Source organism: Dipodomys merriami, unplaced genomic scaffold, assembly GCF_024711535.1.
Source record: "Dipodomys merriami isolate MVZ:Mamm:240054 unplaced genomic scaffold, mDipMer1.0.p SCAF_106, whole genome shotgun sequence".
NCBI lineage: Eukaryota > Metazoa > Chordata > Mammalia > Rodentia > Heteromyidae > Dipodomys > Dipodomys merriami.
Genome location: NW_027202338.1, coordinates 282,148 through 304,353, shown reverse-complemented (window position 1 = coordinate 304,353; position 22,206 = coordinate 282,148). Strand labels below are relative to the sequence as shown.

The following is a 22,206-nucleotide window of genomic DNA, read 5'->3' as shown; positions in this document are numbered from 1 at the left end:
ACCCAGGGGACAGGGGGTGGAGCCCTTTGCAAAACCCTGCAGCTGGGGCAGGAAGCGAGAGTGGGGAGGGGGAAGGCCACAGCCCACAGAGATAGGCAGGCACAGGGCTTGTGGGGAACCTGGAGGGAGGGAGGTGCCAGCGCTGGAGCCCTGAGGCCCTGCTTGGCCCCTGGGCACGGGCCCAGCTCCCATCCTCCGGGGATGGACCTCATGGACCACGACATCTTTAATAGGGATCCCCGAGATCACTATGATCTGCTGCAGCGGCTGGGTGGCGGTACCTATGGGGAAGTGTTCAAGGTGAGAAAACCCTTCTGTCTCCATCACCCTCAGACCGATATCTTTAGGGTGAGACCTGGGAAAGGGAGAAGGTGCAAAAAGGCCCCGATACTTGGTCTTGATCCTGGGACGCTAAGAAACTCAGGCAAATGGAGCCTGCCTAATGGTCAACTTCCCCTTTACAAGGCTCGTGACAAGGTATCTGGGGACCTGGTGGCATTGAAAATGGTCAAGATGGAACCTGGTAAGTGAGGACCCTGGAACTTTGAACTCCCTCCCTTCACCCCACAGCCTGGGACATTAGGACCATCTCCCTCCCTGTAATTCCCAACCTACAGACCCCTCTTCTTTCCTGCCCTTCCTAACAGATGATGATGTAGCTACGCTTCAGAAGGAAATCCTCATGTTGAAAACTTGCCGACATGTCAACATCGTGGCTTACCACGGCAGCTACCTCTGGTGATGAGCCTCAGACCCCTTATTTCTGACCCAGCACCCCTAACTTGATCTCTAACCCTCAACTGCTACTTTAAATCAGGACACTCTTACCTTGCCTTCAACTTTGACACTTACTTTTTAACTGGGACACCTCAGCCTTCTCTCACACTAGTTCATTTTTTTAAAATCACTGCACCCCTTCATCTAAACCCCAGTTGGAACCTCCTATTTCTTCCTAGGGTTCTCCAAATGAATCCCTTCATTAATAGCAATCCTGAAATCAAATCCCCCCCAAAGGAACTTATCAATAGTTTGCCTTTTGAGTTGCCCCTGTTTCACTCTGCTCCTTTAATATAAGCTCTTAAATTCCCTGACCGGCCTCCCCCCCCCCCCCAATTAATATCCTGGATGTTCCAATAATGACCTTAATTCCCCCCAAACCTGGCATTCTGGAGCTTTTCATTGCATCCACAGCTCTGCAAGCTGGAGAGATCTTCTTTCCTGTCCCTTAGACTAGCCCAGGACATCAGAGATATACTAGATTCAAAGACCTATATTTGAGTTAAGATCCCCAATGTACATTTCCTGTCTGAGCATCAACTTCTTCATCTGTCCAGTGGCCTCACTCTGTGGGCAAGGGGAGCTGGCACATTTACATTTTTCTCCAACCTAGTGCAAGCAGAGGGATCAGTAGCAGCTGTCCTTGTAAGGAATAATTCATGAAGTGTTATTGATATTATCATTGTTGCTTTTCAATGACTGTAGGTTGCAGAAGCTGTGGATATGCATGGAATTCTGTGGGGCTGGTTCTCTTCAGGATATTTACCAAGGTTAGAGGAAGGACTAGGTCATGGAGGACCTGCCCTTTACTCCTCAAGGCCACCTCTTCTGCTTCTCTGGGTTTCGGACTTGGGGAAGTGTTCCTTCTCTACATTGCATGCAAAGCGTGGTGGGTTTGGCCTACATTATGCTGGGAATCCCTCTAGCATCTAACAGTCCTGCCTCAGTCTTTCTGTGTGTGAGACTTGCTTTAACTCCCTCTCCCTATCTTTATCTAGGTATCAGCCTCTTGCAAAGGCCTAGTTGTGTTGTAGTTAAACTTTTTCTTTTCTTTTTTTCTTCTTCTTTTTTTTTTTTGGCTCATACTTAGATGCCTAGATTTTTGTGGACTGTGGGAATGAATTTCTGGTCCTTTCTGCCTCTCAGTCTCCTTAGAGAATTTGTTGGTAGAGTTAGGGTGGGATTCTGATTACCTCTCTGAAGTTTTGGAGGTGTGTGTGTGTGTGTGTGTGTGTGTGTGTGTGTGTGTGTGTGTGTGTGTGTGTGTGTGTGTGTGTGTGTGTGTGTGTGTGTGTGTGTGTGTGTGTGTGTTGATATTGGGGCTTGAACTCAGGACCTAGTTGGTTTTTCCTTAGCACTTTTTTTTTTTTTTTTTTTTGGTGGTGATGGGGAGGAGATAAGGTCTGGGCGCTGTCCCTGAGCAATTTTGCTCAAAGCTAGTGCTCTACCGCGTTGAGCCACAGCTCCACTTCCGGATTTTTGGTGGTTCATTGGAGATTAGAGTCCCGTGGACTTTCTTGCCCTAGTTGGCTTCAAACAGATGATCAGATCTCAGCCTCCTGAGTAACTAGGATTACAGTTGTGAGCCATGACTACCCAGACATATCTCTTTCAAAATATGTCTATGTCTTCCTTTCACATAGTTTCTGTCTGCATCCTCCTTTCTGTGTCTCGGCTGGGCTCTGTCCCTTCATCTCTGCCCTTGTGCCTCTGTCCCTTGCTTATTCCTCACTCCCAGTTCGAGGTCTTTCCACAGTTTCTATTTCCCTCCAGAAAAGCTCCAATTTCTCACGTCCACTGTGGCTAAGCCCACTTGCACTGGCTGGTCTTTCCTCTCCCTCTGCTACCCCACTTTCCTCAGTCTCCCCAACCCCAGTTCCTTCTCACTGCTACCCCTATATTAGCTCTTGCTCTTCTCCCTCTGAGTGGGACACCTTCTTAGGTGGCCGTACTGACCACTTTGTCAAATATCAAAACCCTTCCCACACATTTCCTGTTGACTTTGCTTGCTCTGTTTTTCTTCTGTTTATTAGTGTGTGTGTGTGCGTGTGTATGTGTGTGTATTATGTACTTCTCTTTTCTTTTTTTTTTCCCCCTGATGGCTAGGAATGAACCTAGCTAGCACATGCTAGGCCAATGTTTTATCACTGCGCTATACTTCCAGTCCTATGTAATATACCTATTACATATTCATCTTGTTTACTATCTGGAATGTTCTCTCCATAAATGCAGGGATGTTTTTCTGTGTGTGTGTGTGTGTGTGTACCAGGAAAAGGACTTGAACTGAGGGTCCTTATGATCTTGCTTGGCTTTTTTTGCTCAAGGCTGACATTCTACCACTTGAGCCACATGTCTACTTCTAACTTTTTGCTGGTTAATTGGAGATAAGAATCTCTTAGATTTGTCTGCTCAGGCTGGCTTTGAACATGGATCTTCAGCCTCCTGTGTAGCTGGAGTTACAGATGTGAGCCACTAGCATCTGGCACATGGTATAAGCACAATAATTATCTGCTGACTGTCCCCTCTAGACTGTGTGGCTATGTCCCTGGGGCCTTTCTTTGTCACTCGCAATGCCTCCATCTCATCTGCTTCCTTGTCCTGTCCTGGGTCTCCTTCCCCTCTACTATCCTCTTAGCTGGAGTGGGCAGGACCTGGGGCCTCCAGGGCCCAGGTTTCCTGGCTCCCATCCAACATGTGGCCTGGCTGGTGTTGCAGTGACTGGCTCCCTGTCCGAGCTCCAGATCAGCTATGTCTGCCGGGAAGTGCTCCAGGTAAGAAGGAGTCTGGGAGGGGGGCGGTCTTGTGCTAGCTCCAGATCACCCCCTCCCACTGGCGGCTCTTCTCCTACCCCAGGGACTGGCCTACCTGCACTCCCAGAAGAAGATACACCGGGATATCAAGGTGAACTGGGGATAAGGGACTGGGGGACGGAAATGGAAGCCACAGTTGGGGTGGGGGGGGCTCAGGTACTTCTGAATTGTGGGATGGGAGCTATGGGGAGCAGATATTCTGACAGGTTCCAGTTCCTACTCTGGTACCCAGGGAGCCAACATCCTCATCAATGATGGCGGAGAAGTTAGACTGGGTGAGTATGGTGGTTGGGGGGGGGTGTGGGCAGGGGGGCGACTGGGAAATGGAGAGACAGGGGACAGTATATTTCTTCCTCTACCTCCAGCGGACTTTGGGATCTCAGCTCAGATTGGGGCAACGCTGGCTAGACGCCTGTCTTTTATTGGAACACCCTATTGGTGAGGGGTGCCTGGTGGGCAGCTGGGGGTAAGGGGGGGGGAGCAGAGGATTTTTCCCTCCCTGGATCCCTTGACAAACTCCCTTCCCGCCTCCATTCTGTGTTTGTCTGGGAAAGACTTTCTCTTTGGTTCTCTCAAGGCTCCTGTCTCTCTGTGCTGCTTTCTTCCTATTTCTCTCTGGGTTTCCGTTCTCCTCCCCCTCCATACAAATAATGTTCCCATCTTTTCTCATTAGCTCTTTCTGACTTTGCTTCTGTCTCTGTGTGGTAATAGATCTTTTTTTTTCTTTTGTTTTTCTATGCTGGGGAACAAAGCCAGAGCATCCTCAAACATGACCTGCCCCCAGCCCTATTGCTTTTGTTTTTCCCTCTCCCTCCCACCCTCCCTTCCTTCCCTCCTTCCTTCCTTCCTGTGTCTTGCAATGTAGCTCAGGCTGGCCTCAAACTCATGGTCCTCCTGCCTCAGCCTCCTGAGTGCTGGGATGACAGATGATGTGACCCCAAGCCCAGCTCAACTATACTTCATTCTGTCTGCATCTTCCACTCTATGTCTGCCTGTCTTTCTCTCTGCCCATCTTTGTTTTTATGTTCCTCTCCATCTAGCTGTCTGTAGTCCATCTCCTCTCACCCTGTTCTGTCTTCCTTCACCCTCTCCTCCCTGACCTGATGCCACCTTTGGCTCTCTGGGGGTCTCTGCCCCTTAGGATGGCTCCCGAAGTTGCAGCTGTAGCCCTGAAAGGGGGATACAATGAGCTGTGTGACATCTGGTCCCTGGGCATCACAGCCATTGAACTGGCCGAGCTACAGCCACCACTCTTTGATGTACACCCTCTCAGGTAGGCAGGAATGGCAGGTCCCCCTGGGCCTGAGATCCTACCCCTCAGCTTATGTCCTCACATCAGAGAGGCCTCTATGGACTCACGGTGCAAAACACCTTTTCAATTTTTCGTGCACACCTGTAATCCCAACCATGTGGGAGGCAGAGGCAGGAGGATCAGATTCTAAGGCAGCTAAACAAAAAGGCAAAACCCTCCCTGAAAAATATTTAAACTCAAGCCTGGTTCCTATGGCTCGTGCCTGTCATCCTAGCTACTCAAGGAAATTAAGATCTGAGGATCTTGGTTTGAAGCTAGCCTGGGCAGGAAAGTCTGTAAGACTCTGATCACAAATTCGCCAGCAAAATGTCAGAAGTGGAGGTATGGCTCAAGTGGTCTAATACCAGCCTTAAGTGAAAAAGCCAAGTGAAAGCATAAGGCCATGAGTTCAAGTCTCACTAACAGCACACACTAGATAGATAGATAGATAGATAGATAGATAGATAGATAGATAGATAATTAAGCAAAAAGCTCTGGGGGCATGGCTCAAGTAGTAGGGCATCTACCTAGCAAGTGTGAGATCTTGAGTTCAGACCCCAATGTTACCAAAAAATAAAAGCAGTATCAGTCTCATCCCAGTCCACTGTCAAACTGGATCCTCATGTCCATTTGTTTCTAACATTGCTCTGCTGACCTGGGTGCTGTTAGGGAACACTGAAGCCATGAATGTAGCTTCCTTGAAAAGGGGCGTGAACCCCACATTGCTTCCCTATTCTTTTTAGAGTTCTCTTCCTCATGACTAAGAGTGGCTACCAGCCTCCCCGGCTAAAGGAAAAAGGAAAATGGTAAACGGATGACCTGAGTGGGGACAAGGAAGGAGCGAAGGGCCAGGGCTGGATTGGGGAAAGTCCTTAGTGCCCTCACCCACAATCTGGCTTCTTCCTCCAGGTCAGCTGCTTTCCACAACTTTATCAAAGTCACCCTCACTAAGAGCCCCAAGAAACGGCCCAGTGCCATCAAGTTGCTCAGTGTAAGCTTCTCCTCCCAGAGGACCCCCAGTTCCCTAGGCCCCACAGTTCTCTGGGCTTTTGGTAGTTCCCTTATTTGACAGGGGTGGCAAATATCCTGGGGCCTATTAGACCCATTTGGTAAAGCCTGGCACTGGTGGCTCATGCCTGTAGCTTGAGATCTGAGGATCATGGTTCAAAGCCAGCCCAGGTAGACAGATCTGAGACTCTTTTTTTTTTTTTTTTTTGGTCCTGGGGGCTGAACTCTGGGCTTAGGGACTGCCTCTCAGCTCTTCAGCTCAAGGCTAGTGCTCTACCACTTGAGCCACAGCGCCACTTCTGGCTTTTTTCTTCTTATTTGGTGCTGAGGAATCGAATCCAGGGCCTCATGCATGCGAGGCAAGCACTCTACCACTAAGCCAACTTCCCAGCCCCTGAGAGACTCTTAACTTCACTAAACCACGAAAAGAGAGAGAGAGAGAGAGAGATGGAAATGGAGCTATGGCTCAAGTGGTAGCCTGTAGCAAAAAAACAAAAGCTCAGGAACAGTACCCTGGCCTGAGTTCAAGCCCCAGGACCAGCACAAAGGAAAAAAAAATAGTATTGGGGCTGGGAAGGTGGATCAGTGGTAGAGTGCTTCCCTTGTGTGCACAAGGCCCTGGGTTCAATTCCTTAGCACCACACAAAGAGAAAATGCCGGAAGTGGTGCTGTGGCTCAAGTGGTAGAGTGCTAGCCTTGAGCTGAAGAGCTTAGGGACAGTGCACAGGCCCAGAGTTCAGGCCCCACAACTGACAAAAAAAAATTAGTATTTGAAGGGACAAACACCTATCCTGTTCATTGGCTGTCTGCAGCCATCTGCTTATGTTGACAATTTTGTATGACCTATAATATTATAAATAATTAAATCACCCTTGGCAGAAAGAAGGCTCTCCATTTTCCTTCTGGGGTTATAGAACCCCAGTGACCCCTGCAAAGTCTCTATAATCCCTTGGAATCTCCCAGGACCTCCACCAAGACCCTCTATATTGTGCTTCCAAATCTTGCTTTTTTCCTTTTTAGTGCCAGTCCTGGGGCTTGAACTCAGGGCCTGGGCACTGTCCCTGAGCTTCTTTTTTTTTTCCCCCTGAGTTTCTTTTGCTCAAGGCTAGCACTCTACCACTTGAGCCGAAGTGCCACTTCTGGCTATTTCTGCTTATGTGGTACTAAGGAATCAAACCCAGGGCTTCATGCATGCTAGGCAAGTACTCTACCACTAAGGTACATTCCTAACCCCTAACTAAGCTTTTTTGCTCAAAGATAGCACTTGAGCCACAGCTCCACTTCTGGCTTTTTGCTGGTTAATTGGAAATCAGAGTCTCATGGACTTTGTCACCTGGGCTGGCTTTGAACCTCGACCCTCAGATTTCAGCCTCCTGATTATCTAGGATAATAGGCGTGAGTCACCAGTGCCCTACTCCCCAAATCTTTCTGTGATTCCCCTAAATTGCTAGAACTTGCCGTGTCCCATGAGTCTTATTTCTGAGACTCCTCTCAAATCTATCCCACTGCTTCTAAGGACCTTCTTCCGTTGGCTTCTAAGAATCCCTGCAGTTCCAGAAATTCTCCCTTCTGAGAACCCTAAATTCTTCTAATCCCTTCAGACTTCTCACAATTCTCTAGACTTTCCTGCCTTCCCCATCAGCTGTCACTGCCCCCATGGGTCCCCTTAGGTAGGGAAACCCTGTCGCAATCTTCCCTCCATGACCCCTGTGTGCCAACACTCCCTCCTCCCACAGCATCAGTTAGTTTCGCAGGCTGGGCTGAACAGAGGCCTCATCCTAGATCTTCTTGACAAAATGAGGAACCCGGGAAAAGGACCCCCTGTTGGTGAGATTGAAGACGAGGAGTCGGAGGTAAGGTTCTACCAATCCCCCTCTGCCAAGAGAGATGCCATCCCATAGCCTCTCCTAGAAAGAACACAGAAGAGGAAGGGGGGGTTGGCTTGGCACAGTGCTGGGTGCAGAGGATTAGAGTAGAGAAGAAAGCTCCTGGCTAGGCCGATAGGTTGATTATGGTTGGGGTTTGGGGGTGGGCACAAGTCCTGATGCAGCCTGCCCCTCTGCCCAGCCACCCCCTGCCGTCCCTCGGCGGATCAGATCAACTCACCGGTCCAGTTCTCTGAAAATCCCAGATGCAGATCATTATGGTAAGTAGATAGAATTCTGTAGTTTGGAGATGCCTGGTCCTATACTTGATTGAGAAGACCCCTTTGATCTACCATCTTTCCTTCCTTCCTTCTTTCCTTCTTTCCTTCCTTCCTTCCTTCCTTCCTTCCTTCCTCCCTCTTTCTTTCTTCCTTACTCTTTCTTTCTTTCTTTCTTTCTTTCTTTCTTTCTTTCTTTCTTTCTTTCTTTCTTTCTTCTCTTTCATTCTTCCTTTCCTTCCTTTCTTTCCTTTCGTTCGTTTGTTCGTTGGTTTTGTGTCAGTCCTGGAGCTGGAACTCAAGGCCTAGGTACTGCTCCTGAACTCCTTTGCTCAAGACTAGAGCTCTACCACTTTGAGCCACAGCACCACTTCCGGTTTTCTGGTGGTTAATTGGAGATGAGTCTCATGGAGGATGGGTGCTGGTGGCTCATGCCTATAATCCTAACTACTCATGAGATCTGAGGATCATGATTCAGAGCCAGCCTCGGCAGGAAAGTCTGTGAGACTCTTTTCTCCAATTAACCACCAGAAAACTGGAAGTGGCTCAAAGTGGTTACCACCTGACCTATAAAATAACCATAGAAATGTGCCCCACCCCCTCTCCCACTTGACCTTTCTGAGCTGCAGACTCCCAAAACACCTCCCATCTCATCCCCCAAAAACACTTACTTAAACCTTTGGTTCTCAAATATATCCTTAAGCCTTCTATAATTGAAATCTCTCCACTTCCCAGATCTAAAATCTTAATATTCCCCTCCCCACAAAAGGAGACCTCTTTAATCCAAGGTTTATCCCCAAGGGGCCAACACACCAATCCCCTAGCTTTTCCTTCCTCCTTTCAAGTTCCTTTCCCTGCCCCACTGGTTCAACTGTCCTCTCCTCCCAGAGTGGCACATGGAATTCAGGAGGCTGAGAGGCATGGAGCCTGGGTCCCAGGCCAACACGGTGAGCTGCTGCCTCCCTCCCCTCTGCCCACATCCTCCCCTTTCCCCCCAGGCCAAACTAATCCTCCTCCCCCAATCGTGCAGGCTTGCTTACAGCCCCCTGAAGACCTCAGCAGCAGCAGACCCAGGTCAGGGACCCCTGGGTGTGTGTGTGTGTGGAGGGAGGGGGTACCAGGATATGTAGGGATTGCCTGAGACTCATACCCTACACTCTTTAGGAGATCTCTATCAGATTCTGATGACGACTATGATGACGTGGACATGTAAGAGGCCCTGTCCCATAGCCCCCCCCCTCCACATGTGACAGCTGGACCCACCTTACCTCCAACCTTATCTCTACCCTGACCCTGAACCCTGACCTCTCCCCCCACATGCAGCCCTCACCTTCCTTCCTCCACAAACCCTGCTCCCCAGTTCTACCCTCTCCCTTCACCTCTGACTTGTGACCCCTGACCCCTCATCTATCCCATCTCTAACCTCCACCCTCAACTTCAGCCCCCCCCAGCTGTCCTCAGCTCCCCGACCTGTCCCATCTCCATCTGAAATGTTCCCTTGCCCAATGCCACAGTCTCCTCCTCCCACATATTTGCCTGCACCCCCAAACCTCAGCTTGAGACCTAACCCTTCACTTGAGCCCTCATCTCTCAACATCTCATTTGACCTCAGATCTTGGTTTCTGTACATTTCTCCTTGCCCCACACCCAGACTTACCCTGTGTGGTTGGGCTCCCATGGCCCGTGGTGGGGTCTGGGATTTCCTGCTGATTGTATCAATACACCGGAGTGCCCGGTGTATTGCCAGTCTCCTGGTATATTGCCAACCTTGAATGCTGGGTGTATTGCCAGCCCTTGCTACCCCTGAGTTACTCCTGTTCCCTGGCTGTCACACCACCACTGCCTTCCCAGCCCTGAACATACCAACTTCCCTGCCCCTCCTTGCTTACCCCATCTTTGTCTTTCAGCCCCACCCCTGCAGAGGATAAGCCTCCTCCACTGCCCCCCAAGGTAAGGCCCTGAGTCCTTAGATGCTGAGACTCGGGGATCCCCAGGGCTTGGGAATCTGGGGTGATAGAAACTTGGCATGGCCTAGTGAACATGTCAGTTGCCACTCGAGTATTTGGTTTGTGGGGTACAGTGGGAAAGCAGGGTGTAGGCTAGAGTGGAGAGAGGTCATTGGCCTCAGCCAACTCTGTACCTGTGGAGTCAGGGACTGGGGGAGGGGGTGCAAGGGTACCCTCTTTCTGAGTCCATCTGATGTTTCTCCATGTTTCCTCCTTCTGTCTCCAAAGCCCAAGTCCCGTTCTCCATCAGATGATGGCTTTGGGAAGATGGGGGATGAGGGGCAATTGAGCCCAGGGGTACTGGTCCGGTGTGCCAGCGGGCCTCCTCCACGTACCCCTCATCTCGGACCTCCCCTAGCCACTCCCAGTCCCCACCTAACTGCCCACTCAGGTAAAGGATAGGCTGGGGAAGAAGGGGGAGGGCAGGAGTGGCAGGAAGGCCTCTAGATGCTGATTTTGTTCCAACCCCTCTCAGAACCCTCACTCTGGAACCCAGCTGCCCGAGAGCCTGACCAGCCCCCACGGTTGCCCCCTAGAAAGGAAAAGATGAAGAGAAAGGTACGAGGCTGCTATGTGCCTTAAGGTTGGCCTGGTGTCCTGAGAGTAGGAGAGGCTTAGAACAATAGGTGATATTTATTGAGCCTTTTGTGCCAGGCACTGATCTCGTGTCTTTACCTGGTGTAAGCCTCCACAGACAGAAACGTATCACAGAGGTAGATATTATCCTTCATGTCACAGTTGGGAAACTGAGGCACAGAAGAGTAAGTAGCTTGACTGAGTTCTGTATACAGTATACCTCCTGATCTATGGTGGCTAAGTTCTCAGACCTCCCCCCAACACACACCAGTAGATACCCTGTGGATAGTACTCAATTCTATATTTTTATTTTTCCTATCCAAGCATACCTATGTGAAAGTTTAATTGGTAAGTTAGACACAGTAAGAGAATAACAGAAATGAAAAGGTAGCTTAGTGGTAGAGCACTTGTTTAGTATACATGAGGCCCTGGGTTCAATTCCCAGAACCACCTAAAATAGAGAGACAGACAGGACAGAAAGAGGGGGTAAGAGGAGGCCACAAGGCACATAATAACTATAGTCAAGATGGGCACTGGTAGCTCATACCTGTAATCCTAGCTACATACCTGTAATCCTAGCTACTCTGGAAGCTGAGATCTGAGGACCACAGTTCAAAGCCAACTTTAGGTAAAAATGTTCCAGAGACTCTTGCCTCCAATTAACCAGCAAAAAAGCCAGAAGTAGGGCTGGGAATGTGGCTTAATGGTAAAGTGCTTGCCTAGCATGCATGAAGCCCTGGGTTTGATTCCTCAGCACCAAATAAACAGAAAAAGCCAGAAGTCGCACTTTGGCTCAAGTGGTAGAGTGCTAGTCTTGAACAAAAAGAAGCTCAAAGACAGTGCCCAAGCCTTGGCCAAGTTCAAGCCCCAGAACTGGCAAAAAAAAAGAGCCGGAAGTGGAGATGGAGATACTGCTCAGGTGGTAGAACCTCAGCCTTGAACAGAAAAGCCAAACAAATGTGAGAATCCCTCAGTTCAAGCCTCAATATGGGCACACAAACAAAAATAATAACTATAATCAAATAAGATAATTAGGGCAATATCCTGTTTAGGGAGATATGCATTTAAAATAAAAAAATTTAATATATTTTTTGCCAGTCTTGGGGGCTTTAACTCAGCCTGAGCTATACCTGAGCTTTTTTTTTTTTTTTTTGTCTGTCGTGGGGCTTGAATTCTGGGCCTGAGCACTGTCCCTCAGCTCTTCAGCTCAAGGCTAGCGCTCTATCACTTGAACTACAGCATCACTTCTGGTTTTCTGGTAGCTTATTGGAGCTAAGAGTTTCACGGACTTTCCTGCCTGGGCTGGCTTTGAACTGCTATCCTCAGCCTCCTGAGTAGCTAGGATTATAGGTGTGAGCCACTGGCGCCCGGCTCTGACTTTTTTCTGAGTAGATTATTGGAGGTAAGAGTCTCTCAGCCTTTTCTACTCGGGCTGGCTTCGAACCATGATTCTCTGATCTCAGAGAAGCTAGATTTACAGGCATGAGCCCACTAGTGCCCAGCTAAAACTTACAATTTTTTAATCTGGAATTTTCCATGTAATGTATTTGGACTACAGTTAACCACAGGTAACAGACCATGGAAGCAGAGGTAGGATTTGAACCCTGGCACTCTTGCTCCAGAATCCTAACCATTGTACCTCCTGTCCCCTATTTTCTTTTGCTGTGTTTGCTTCCTTCTCCGGCCCAACTCCGGCCCTGACCCAGGGATGTGCTCTTCTTGTAAAGCTGTTCAATGGCTGCCCTCTTCGGATCCATAGCACAGCAGCTTGGACACACCCCTCCACCAAGGGTGGGCATTTGGGAGGTCCAGAAGGGCCTGGGGTGGGGGTGGGGAGACAGGGTGGGCTAGGAGACCTTAAGGAAAGGTAAAAGGCAAGTATAGGGAGGGTCTCATTGGGGTATGGGGGGAATGGCCAAGACTGTGGTTCCAGTTGGATCTAGAGATATAAGAGAAGAGCAAAAATGAATTGGAGAGTGAACGCAGGAAAGTTAAGAGTTTAGAGGCCCAGAGATGTTCAAATATAATAGAATGTCTAGAGTAGGAGGTATACAATTGATGACAAAAGTTAGCTGGAGGTTAATGAGTTAATGGTAGCAACTGGGATCAATGTTTTGGGGTCAGGAGTTGGAGGGTCAGTGAGGGTCTCCATGTTTTTTCTTTCTTTTCTTGGGGGGGAGGTCTGGTCATGGGGCCTGAACTCTGGGCCTGGGCGCTGTCCCTCAGCTCTTCAGCTCAAGGCTAGCACTCTACCACTTGAGCCACAGTGCCACTTCTGGCTTTTTTTTTCTGCTTATGTGGTGCTGAGGAATCAAACCCAGGGCCTCATGCATGCAAGGCAAGCGCTCTACCACTGAGCCACCTGCCCACCCCCAGTCTCAGTGTTGAATAAATAAATCAGAGCTAGGTGGTGGCTCACTCCCGTAACTCTAGCTATGTGGAAGGCTACTACACTTGTAGGAGTGTAGTTCCAGGCTAGCTAGGGCAAGAAAAAAGAAAGTGAGACTCCATTTAAATGGAAGAAGCTGGTCATGGTGGCATATGCTTATCATTCCAGCTATAGTAGAAATTGAAAAATAGGTGGATTGTGGTCCAGTCACATGCCAAGGCAAGAAGCAAGACCTTTTCTCAAAAATAAATAGCACAAAAAAAAGACCTGGATGCATAACTCAGTGAGTGACCGCCTCCCTTTCTAGTGTGAGACCCTAAGTTCAAATCCCAATACTGTGCCCAACCCTCGCAACAGATAGCTGTTAAGCTAGGTACTGGTAGCTCATGCCTGGAATCCTAGCTACTCAGGAGGCTAAGACCCTGTCACAGTTCAGGGATCTTTGGCAGAAAAAGCCATATTTGTGGATGTCTGAGCTAAGGATTTGTGTGCAGTGGGAACTTGGCATTGGGGAAAAGATAGGAGGAGGTGTAGAGTCCATTTGGAGTGACAGGTACAAGGTTGGGTGAGAAACGAGGACACACAGCCAAGATTTTGTGGATCAGGAATAGAAGAACGGTCAGGCATAGATGGAGGACGCTAAGAATAATAAGTGACAGCGTGGGGTTTGAGCTAGATTTGGGGGAGACAGACTGGGGAAAGTTGGAGGATAAAGGGGTAGATATGAGAACCTGAGAGACAAGATTTACAGAGCTCAGACAGGTGGGGAGATGGGAGGTCCCTGGGATGAGGTAGGACCCAGCATCCTGTCTGCCCCCCACTTCCCAGACCAGCACCTGCTTCTGGGGGCAGAGGAAGGCATCTTCATCTTGAATCGAAATGGCCAGGAGGCCACAATGGAGATGGTGAGGGATGGTGCCTTGGCGGGGTGTGGGGGGTGGGGGGGGAGGGGGGGCAGGGAGTGGGAGTGTGTGTGCAAATGATCTTGGTGGGTGCTCCATAGCTGTCTCCTACTACTCTCTGCAGCTCTTCCCTAGCCGGACTACCTGGGTATACTCCATCAACAACGTCCTCATGTCCCTCTCAGGTCTGCCGGAGGTGGGGGGAGGAAGGGAAAAGGGGAGAAGTTAAGGGGTCAAGGTTAGGAGAAAGGGACACAGATAAGCACAATTGAGAAAAAAAAAAAAACCCTAGCCAAGCATTGGTGGCTCATGCCTGTAATGCTAGCCACTCAGGAGGCTGAGATCTAAGGACTGAGATTCAAAAAGCCAGCTAGGGCAGGAAAGTCCATGAGACTTTTATCTCTAACCACCAGAAAAGGAGAAGTGGCACTGTGACTCAAAGTGGTGGAGCACTAGCTTTGTGCAAAAGAGCTCAGGGACAGCTCCTAAGCCCTGAGTTCAAGCTCTACAACTGACAGAAAAAAATCCCTTCGAGACCATGTGTGGTAGTCTATTCCTATGATCTCCAGGCAATTAGGATCCCAGCAACTGAGAAACTCCTCTCCAAAGAAAGGAAGGGGTGGGACTTCTGCAGTTGAGTTCAAGGTCATACTGGTGTACATAGTAAGTTCAAGCCCTGTTTGAGCTACGTAACAAAACCCTGTCTCAATAATAATAGTAATATAATAATAATAGAAGTGATATACAAAAATAAAACAAAAGTTTCAGCCTTAGGTTCTAATATCAACTCTGTGTTTGTGTGTGTGTTGATACTGAGGTCTCATGCTCTTGTTTAGCTTTTTCTGCTGGCTTTTTGCTGGTTAATTAGAGATGAATTTCATGGATTTTCCAACCGTGATCTTCAGATCTGAGCCTCTTGAGTAGCTGGATTGCAGGCCTGAATCATTGTACCCATCTTACATTTAATTTTTGATTGTAGGGCAGGAAGGGAATGAAAGAGGCATGCTTGGGATGTGCAGTCTTAGGATTTCATAGGGCAAGAGCCAATGGAGGGATGGAAGAAAGGAGGGGGTCTCCAGGGTCCTATAACTACTTCCTGCTTCCCCCCTACATACACACACTGCAGGAAAGACCCCCCACCTGTATTCTCATAGCATCCTGGGCCTGCTGGAACGGAAGGAGACCAGAGCAGGAAACCCTATCGCTCACATTAGCCCCCACCGCCTACTAGCCAGGTATCAGCCCCCAAGCGGCAGCCTTGAGTCCTATGACCTCCTGCCCCCATCACTGCCATTCACATCCATCTCTTCTTCAGAAAGAACATGGTCTCCACCAAGATCCAAGACACCAAAGGCTGCCGCGCATGCTGTGTAGGTGAGAGTCCCCACCCCCAGGGATGGCAGGGGGCAGGGCTTCTGCAGCATCCTCCCAAGAAGGCTGAGGAATTAAGACAGCATGTCTCAGGGTCCAGGGGAAGAAGTGTGGTTCTCACTAGAGGAGAACAAGGGGGAAAGGAGATTGATGTTTACCCATCGTCGCCCACTCCTACAGCAGAGGGTGAGAGCTCTGGGGGTCCGTTCCTGTGTGGGGCATTGGAGACATCAGTGATCCTGCTTCAGTGGTACCAACCCATGAACAAGTTCTTGCTGGTCCGGGTAAGGTCCCCGAAGGAGCCAGGGTGTTGGGGGACAGGGATGTTGTGGCTGAGGTCTCACACCTTCTATGCTTCTGAAGAGAGTTACGGGAAGCCCCACCTACTCCCCCTTTCATCCTTAAGCTCTGCCCCCACAACCTATTCCTAATTCTATTCCAGACCCTTTGTCGTATCTGAAGGTCTCATTCAGAGTCCACTTGGAGTCTATAAGCAAATTTTGTTGCCCTTGGGACAGCAAGGATCTTGGGCGTGTGTGTGTAAATCCTTATCTTTTGATTGTTAGGCTGGTACACCCCCAAACGAAGCTGCACCCTTGTTCCTAAGGAGGCACCCCTAATTCCTGAGTCTTCACTCTTTTAAGACTTCTTCCATCCCCCTCCATCCCTAGGAAATTCTTGGGAAGTCCCAGGCCTGCTGCAAAGCCCTGTCCCACAGGCCCCCAGCCCCTGAGTCCGCTCCTCCTCGTTTGTCCCCCTCCCCCCTGCTCCCCGCAGCAGGTGCTGTTCCCGTTGCCCACGCCGCTGCCAGTGTTCGCGCTGCTGAGCACGCCAGGCTCCGAGCTGCCGTCCGTGTGCATCGGCGTGAGCCCCGGGAAACCCGCCAGGTCGGTGGTCTTCCATACCGTGCGCTTCGGCGCGCTGTCCTGTTGGCTGGGCGAGGAGAGCACGGGTGAGTGGGGTGTGTCGCAGAGGGCAGAGCTGGAGAGGGTGGGGCTTAGCCCTCCTGGAAGGGTGGACCTGATTGGGCGATCCTGGAAAAGGGCAGGGCTTGGGGAGGGGAAAGAATAGCAGCTTTTATGTGATTGGTAAGATTGAGGAGGGGGTGGGGCTTGTGTGGTGGGCGGGGACTACTTGCTTGGGACTTACCTGGTGCTTAGCAGAGGCACTAGTCTTCTAGGGGTGGTGTGGGAGAGAAATTGGTTCTTAATCCCTCCCCACAATCTCTCAAACAGAGCACAAGGGACCTGTACAGGTGACCCAGGTAAAAGAAGACATGGTGATGGTGTTGATGGATGGTAAGAGACATTCTTCCATTTCCCTACCCCAGGACCTGGTGCCTGCCTTTCAGGCCCTGGTATATCTGGGTCTTAGGTAAACACCTCACTCAGCTGAATGTTGGTGGCTCACACTGGTAATCCTAATTACTCAAGGAGGCTGGGATCTAAGGATCACGGTTCAAAGCCAGCCCAGGCAGGAAAGTCCGTGAGACTCTTACCCTAAGTAATCACCAGAAAAACCAGAAGTGGAGCTGTGGCCCAAGTGTTAGAGCACTAGTCTTGAACAACAACAACAAAAGCTCAGGGAAGACAGAACCCAAGCCCTGAGTTCAAGCCCCAGGACTGACACAAAAACAAAATAAAACAAAACCTCACTCTACTTCTCTTCAGGCTCTCTGAAGCTGGTAACTCCAGAAGGGGCCCCAATCCGGGGACTTCGCACCACTGAGATCTCTATGACTGAAACAGTAGAGGCTGTGGGTGCGTTGGGGATGGGAGGGCCCAGGGTTGGGCAGAGGCTTCAGGGATCCAGCAATCCCATGGGTCATGGATACTGCTTTCTCTGCAGCTATGGTTGGAGGCCAACTTCAGGCCTTCTGGAAGCATGGGGTGCAGGTGTGGGCTCCAGGCTCAGATCAGGTGAGTTTCTCCCCTCCAAACTCAGCATTCCACCCTCTCCCTAAGTCATTCCATTTATCAGGTGAGCTTGGAAAACCCAAGTCAGGTCTTGGAGTCCACTGGGGATGCTTTCCCTTTGTTTCAGCTCAGATTTGGATCCCTTGTCTGCCTCTGGAACCCCAGTAGTATTCTGGGCCCTTGTGGCCTTCTGCAAGGGATTTTGTTCTGAGACTTTGTTTCCCAATTGTAATATGGGGGGCCAATGTAGAGAGCTGTGGATGGTTAAGAGCATGGAGTAGAATCCCATGGGCACATGACGTGTGTGTGTGTGTGTGTGTGTGTGTGTGTGTGTGTGGCTAGTGTGTGTGTGTGGCTAGTGTGTGTGTGTGTGTGCGTGTGTGTGTGTGGCTAGAATTGGGCTTGTACTCAGGGCCTTGGAACTGTCCCTTAGCTTTTTCCACTCAAGGCTCTACCAATTGAGCCATACTTCCACTTCTGGCCTTTTATTTGGGGGGGAGGGTCCAGTCGTGGGGCCTGAACTCTGGGCCTGGGTGCTGTCCCTCAGCTCTTCAGCTCAAGGCTAGCACTCTACCACTTGAACCACAGTGCCACTTCCAGCTTTTTTTTCTGCTTATGTGGTGCTGAGGAATCGAACCCAGGGCCTCAAACATGCAAGGCAAGCACTCTACCACTAAGCCACCTTCCCAGCCCTGGCTTTTTTTTTTTTTTTTTGTCGGTCCTGGGTCTTGAACTCTGGGCCTGGGTGCTGTCCCTCAGCTCTTCAGCACTAGGCTAGCGCTCTACCACTTGAGCTACAGCGCCACTTCTGGTTTTCTAGTGGTTTATTGGAGATAAGAGTCTCATGGACTTTCTTGCCCAGGCTGGCTTTGAGCCGCGATCCTCAGATCTCAGCCTCCTGAGTAGCTAGGATTAACAGGTGTGAGCCACCAGTGCCCGGCTCACTTCTGGTTTTTTGGTAGTTAATTTGAGAGAAGACTCTTGTCTCAGATTTTTCTGCCCAGGCTGGCTTTGAATCATGATCCTGAGATCTCATCTCCTGAGTAGCTAGGTGTGAGCCATCTGTTCTGGACTGACCACATGACATTGTCTTTCTGTGCTTCACTGTCCTGCATTGGCAATGGAAGGGAAATGGAGACTCATGTCATGGAGCACCATGCCAGATTACTGATGATTACAATCACCCATCAAGCGTTTAGTAAGAGTTTGCAGGTTAGCCATCTGAAGCACAGAGAGGTTAAGTAACTTGCTGGAGGTCTCACAGCTGTTGTGTACTGTTGGATATGATTGGTTCTGGACTTAGACATTCAGAAACCTCTACAGGCTGGTGTGGAAGGGAGGGGGCTTCTTGATTACTCACACAGTTGATTTTTCTGTAGATGCTGCAAGAGTTAAGAGATCCCACCCTCACCTTCCGCTTGCTTGGCTCCTCCAGGTATGGTGGTGGCAAGCGGGAGGGCAGAAGAACCTGGGAAGGGGCCCTGAAGTAGAGTAGCCAACCAGAGGTGTCTGCAGCCACCTGGATCTTTGGCCTGGACAGCCTCTCCAATCTCCCTGTCCCCATTGTCTGTGCATGCATGGCTACCAAAGGGACAGTTTCCTTCTTTCTTTCCTTCCTCCCTTTCTTTCTTTCTTTCTTTCTTTCTTTCTTTCTTTCTTTCTTTCTTTCTTTCTTTCTTTCTTCTTTCCTTTCTCTCTCTCTCTCTCTCTCTCTTTCTTCCTTCCTTCCTTCCTTCCTTCCTTCCTTTCTTTCTTTCTTTCTTTCTTTCTTTCTTTCTTTCTTTCTTTCTTTCTTTCTTTCTTTCTTTCTTTCTTTCTTTCTTTCTTTCTTTCTTTCTTTCTTTCTTTCTTTCTTGTCCTGGGGCTTGAACTCAAGGCCTGGGCACTGTCCCTGAGCTTCTTTTGCTCGAGGTTAGCACTCTACCACTTGAGCCACAGCACCACTTCCAGCTTTTTCTGTGTATATGATACTGAGGAATCAAACTCAGGACTTCATGCATGCTATGCAAGCACTCTACTACTAAGCCACATTCCCAGCCCCAGACAGTTTCCTTTCTAACTGGATTGGGACTTGAACTTAGGGCCTTACGTTTGCTAAGTAAGTGCTCTACCACTTGAGCCATATCTCCAGTTTGCCATGTTTCTTTTTATTTATTTATTTTTATTTTTGTTGGTTGTGGGGCTGGAACTCAAGGTCTGGGCACTGTCTCTAAGCTTGTTCACTCAAGGCTAGCACTCTACCACTTTGAGTTACAGCACCACTTCCAGTTTTCTGGTTGTTAATTGAAGATAAGAGTCTCATGGCCTTTTCTGGCAGGGCTGGCTTTGAACCACCATCCTCTGATCTCAGTTTTCTGAATAGCTAAGATTACAAGTGTAAACCACCAGCACCTGGCTTAAAGTTATTTTTTTAAAAATAGCTATTTTTTTAAAGTAAAAAGTTCACGATAGTCTTATCTCAAAAAAAAAAAAAAAAAAGGGCGCTGGTGCTCACACCTGTAATCCTAGTTACTTAGGAGGCTGAGATCTGAGGATCACGATTCAAAGCCAGCCTGGGCAAGAAAGTCTGTGAGAGTCTTATCTCCAATAAACCATTCAGAAAACTGGAAGTGGCACTGTGGCTCTAATGGTGGAGTGCTAGCCTTGAGCTGAAGAGCTGAGCGACAATGCCCTGGCCCAGAAACAAGTTCCAGAACCAACCTAAAAAAAAAAGCTGGAAGTGAGGCTGTGGCTCAAGTGGTAGAGCTCTAGCCTTGAACAAAGAAACCTAGGGACAGCATTCAGACCTTGAGTTCAAGCCCTAGGACTGGAACACACACAAAAAGATCAGAAGGTTTTTTTCATTGTTGTCTTCAGACAATCTCAGTACATAGCCTAGGCTGGCCTTAAACTCATGGTCCTATTGCCAAAGCCTCTCAAGTACTAGAATTAATGGCATACATTACCACACCTAGCTTGCTCATTCATTTTGACAGGGTCCCATTGGGCTGGCAGTTTCTATTACCTACTTTGTGAAGGAGTGAATAAATGAAAAAACAAATGACTTCTCCTTTTCCAGGCCTGTAGTGGTGGAGACAAGGCCAGCAGATGACCCTACTGCCCCCAGCAACCTCTACATCCAGGAATGAAGTTCTGGGTGGGGGTGGGGGGCTATTAGGAAGAATTCCCTGCACATACACACCCTAACAAATACACACTATTCATCATGTGAAGGCCTGGTCTTCCAATAAACTGACTTCAGCCTCTACTATCATCTTGGTTTTCTATTGGGGGAGGGGAGGCAAGATTTCTAGATGCTCACTTCCCCAAACTCCCAACGACTCAATGTACTGAGGCCAAGGGTGTAGCACAGACTTTATTTCCAAGTACAAGGTCACCTCTCCCCCTCCTCCCCAGCTGCCCGGGGGTAGGGGCTTTGGGGCTAAGGACTTGCAATGAGAATAAGGCACTTGAAATGGAGGCTGGGGGCAGGATGGGGGCCAGCTGGGAAGAAGGCTCTCAGCTAAGCTGGTCCTCATACTGCTTGCGGAAACAGTCACCAGCTGGGAAGAAGTCCCAACATCTCTCTTGGTACATCTTCCAGACGTAAGATTCCTAGGGGGAGGGAGGGAAGAGGCCCTTGGTGACATCCTCAAGTAGTTGGTAATGACAAACTTTCAAAGTTCCCTTTGATCCTAGTCCTTTTCTTTTTTTTTAAATTACACTGGTCTTACCTGCCCCGTGTGTTCAGTCTCATCCTTGTTTATCAAATACATCAGGAAAAACCTGGAAAAAAGGGCCAGGGAGAAGCTTCAGAACCACCCCTCCCTTCTGATTTTTTGTTTCATTCTTGTGTGAAACCCAGGTTCTCAGGCTAGATCTCTACCTTTAAGCCACCCCCCCACCTCCCAACCCAAACCTTACTTTCGGATTGGCTGGCTGAGGACCCACCCACATGGACACTATGCCTCTTTCCCTAAAAGACCAAACCTTAGTTACTTAGTCCCCTAGACATCAGTGACCACGCCCCTCCCTCCTGATTGGCCAGCATCTGCCCCCTCTCACATGTAATTGGCCAGGTTGTGTTCTTCTAGCGTGTGGGTCTCAAACCCGTGTGGTGTCGTATCGAAGTAGTCACTGCCTATTCCACAGATGAAGCACTTGGTCTGTAGGTTGTGAAAGACATTAGGGTCGAGGCCCATTTGACCCACCCCCCCAACATCCCATAATCCCTCTGAGTTAGCCCCACACAGGACCCACCTCCATATCCTCCTTCACTTGTTCTTGTTGGTCTCTGAGCTCCCCAAAAGCATCGATAATCAGACCTGGGGTGGCAGGACACAGGTCAGTGCCAGACTCAGCCCCACAGATTCCTATCAACTTATCTCAGGACCTTGCCTTTCTCCCACTTTAGGAATCTCACCTCCCTTCCTCAGATTAAAACTAGATGTTGGGCTGGGAAGTTGGCTCGGTGGTAGAGTGCTTGCATTGCATGCATTAAGCCCTGGGTTTGATTCCTCAACACCACAAACAGAAAAAAGTGGTGCTGTCGCTCAAGTGGTAGGGTGCTTCTTGCCTTGAGCTGAAGAGCTGAGGGACAGCACCCAGGCTCAGAGTTCAGCCCCCACAATGGACAAAAACAAACAAACAAACAAAAAAACGCTGTTGATCGAGCATTTTGTGTGTGTTTGTCTGTAGTGAGGCTTGACCTCAGTGGGGCCTGGATGCTGTCCGTTAGCTTTATTTGCTCAAGGCTGGCATTTTACCACTTGAGTTACACCTCTACTTCCAGCTTTTTGGAGACATTGGAGATGTCTCAAGGACTTTTCTCTTGGGCTGGCTTTGAACTTCGATGCTCAGAGATCAACCTCCTGAGTAGCCAGAATGCCATGGAGCACTTTTATGAGACTTTTTTTTTTTTTTTTTTGCCAGTGCTGGGCTTGAACTCAGGGCCTGAGCACTGTTCCTGAGCTTCTTTTGCTCAAGACTAGCACTCTACCACTTGAGCCACAGTGCCACTTCCGGCTTTTCCTGTTTA

At 49.3% G+C, this 22,206-nt stretch overlaps 2 protein-coding genes across 3 annotated transcripts in view; one reads left to right on the top strand and one right to left on the bottom strand.

Annotated features, from left to right (window-relative positions):
* Window positions 1-80: 80 nt before the first annotated feature.
* On the top strand, window positions 81-20,437 carry LOC138812401 (mitogen-activated protein kinase kinase kinase kinase 1). 2 transcript variants are annotated; one of them, XM_070000364.1, is made up of 31 exons: window positions 81-300; window positions 466-523; window positions 648-738; window positions 1,483-1,547; window positions 3,493-3,548; window positions 3,631-3,678; window positions 3,820-3,862; window positions 3,953-4,025; window positions 4,729-4,860; window positions 5,622-5,684; window positions 5,788-5,869; window positions 7,623-7,739; window positions 7,954-8,032; window positions 8,918-8,976; window positions 9,060-9,103; window positions 9,194-9,238; window positions 9,937-9,979; window positions 10,264-10,426; window positions 10,511-10,593; window positions 12,318-12,402; window positions 13,829-13,905; window positions 14,027-14,087; window positions 15,029-15,137; window positions 15,218-15,276; window positions 15,457-15,557; window positions 16,051-16,225; window positions 16,509-16,571; window positions 16,944-17,033; window positions 17,122-17,192; window positions 18,569-18,624; window positions 20,248-20,437. In XM_070000364.1, the coding sequence occupies exons 1-31, from the start codon at window positions 202-204 to the stop codon at window positions 20,315-20,317; spliced, it is 2,460 nt and encodes an 819-aa protein (XP_069856465.1). In that variant the 5' UTR covers window positions 81-201; the 3' UTR covers window positions 20,318-20,437. The 2 variants fall into 2 exon arrangements, with proteins under 2 accessions (XP_069856465.1, XP_069856458.1); XM_070000357.1 differs by having other exon boundaries at window positions 15,454-15,557.
* Window positions 20,438-20,539: 102 nt separating this feature from the next.
* The window catches only part of LOC138812390 (ryanodine receptor 1), a 112,969-nt gene continuing 111,302 nt past the window's right edge, over window positions 20,540-22,206 (bottom strand). The window contains exons 102-105 of the mRNA XM_070000346.1: window positions 21,429-21,493; window positions 21,234-21,334; window positions 20,903-20,954; window positions 20,540-20,783 (exon numbers count right to left, since the gene is read on the bottom strand). Coding sequence (XP_069856447.1) covers window positions 20,688-20,783; window positions 20,903-20,954; window positions 21,234-21,334; window positions 21,429-21,493 — 314 coding nt within the window. The 3' untranslated portion in view covers window positions 20,540-20,687. The remainder of the gene's footprint in view (window positions 20,784-20,902; window positions 20,955-21,233; window positions 21,335-21,428; window positions 21,494-22,206) is intronic.

What these genes read in the sequence shown, in the direction of transcription:
- LOC138812401 (XM_070000357.1), top strand. Translation starts at nt 202, where the DNA reads ATGGACCTCATGGACCACGACATCTTTAATAGGGATCCCCGAGATCAC. An exon ending in CTCCTCCACTGCCCCCCAAG is followed by an intron (nt 9,980 to 10,263) that starts GTAAGGCCCTGA and finishes CTGTCTCCAAAG; the next exon opens with CCCAAGTCCCGTTCTCCATC. An exon ending in AGGAAAAGATGAAGAGAAAG is followed by an intron (nt 10,594 to 12,317) that starts GTACGAGGCTGC and finishes GCCCTGACCCAG; the next exon opens with GGATGTGCTCTTCTTGTAAA.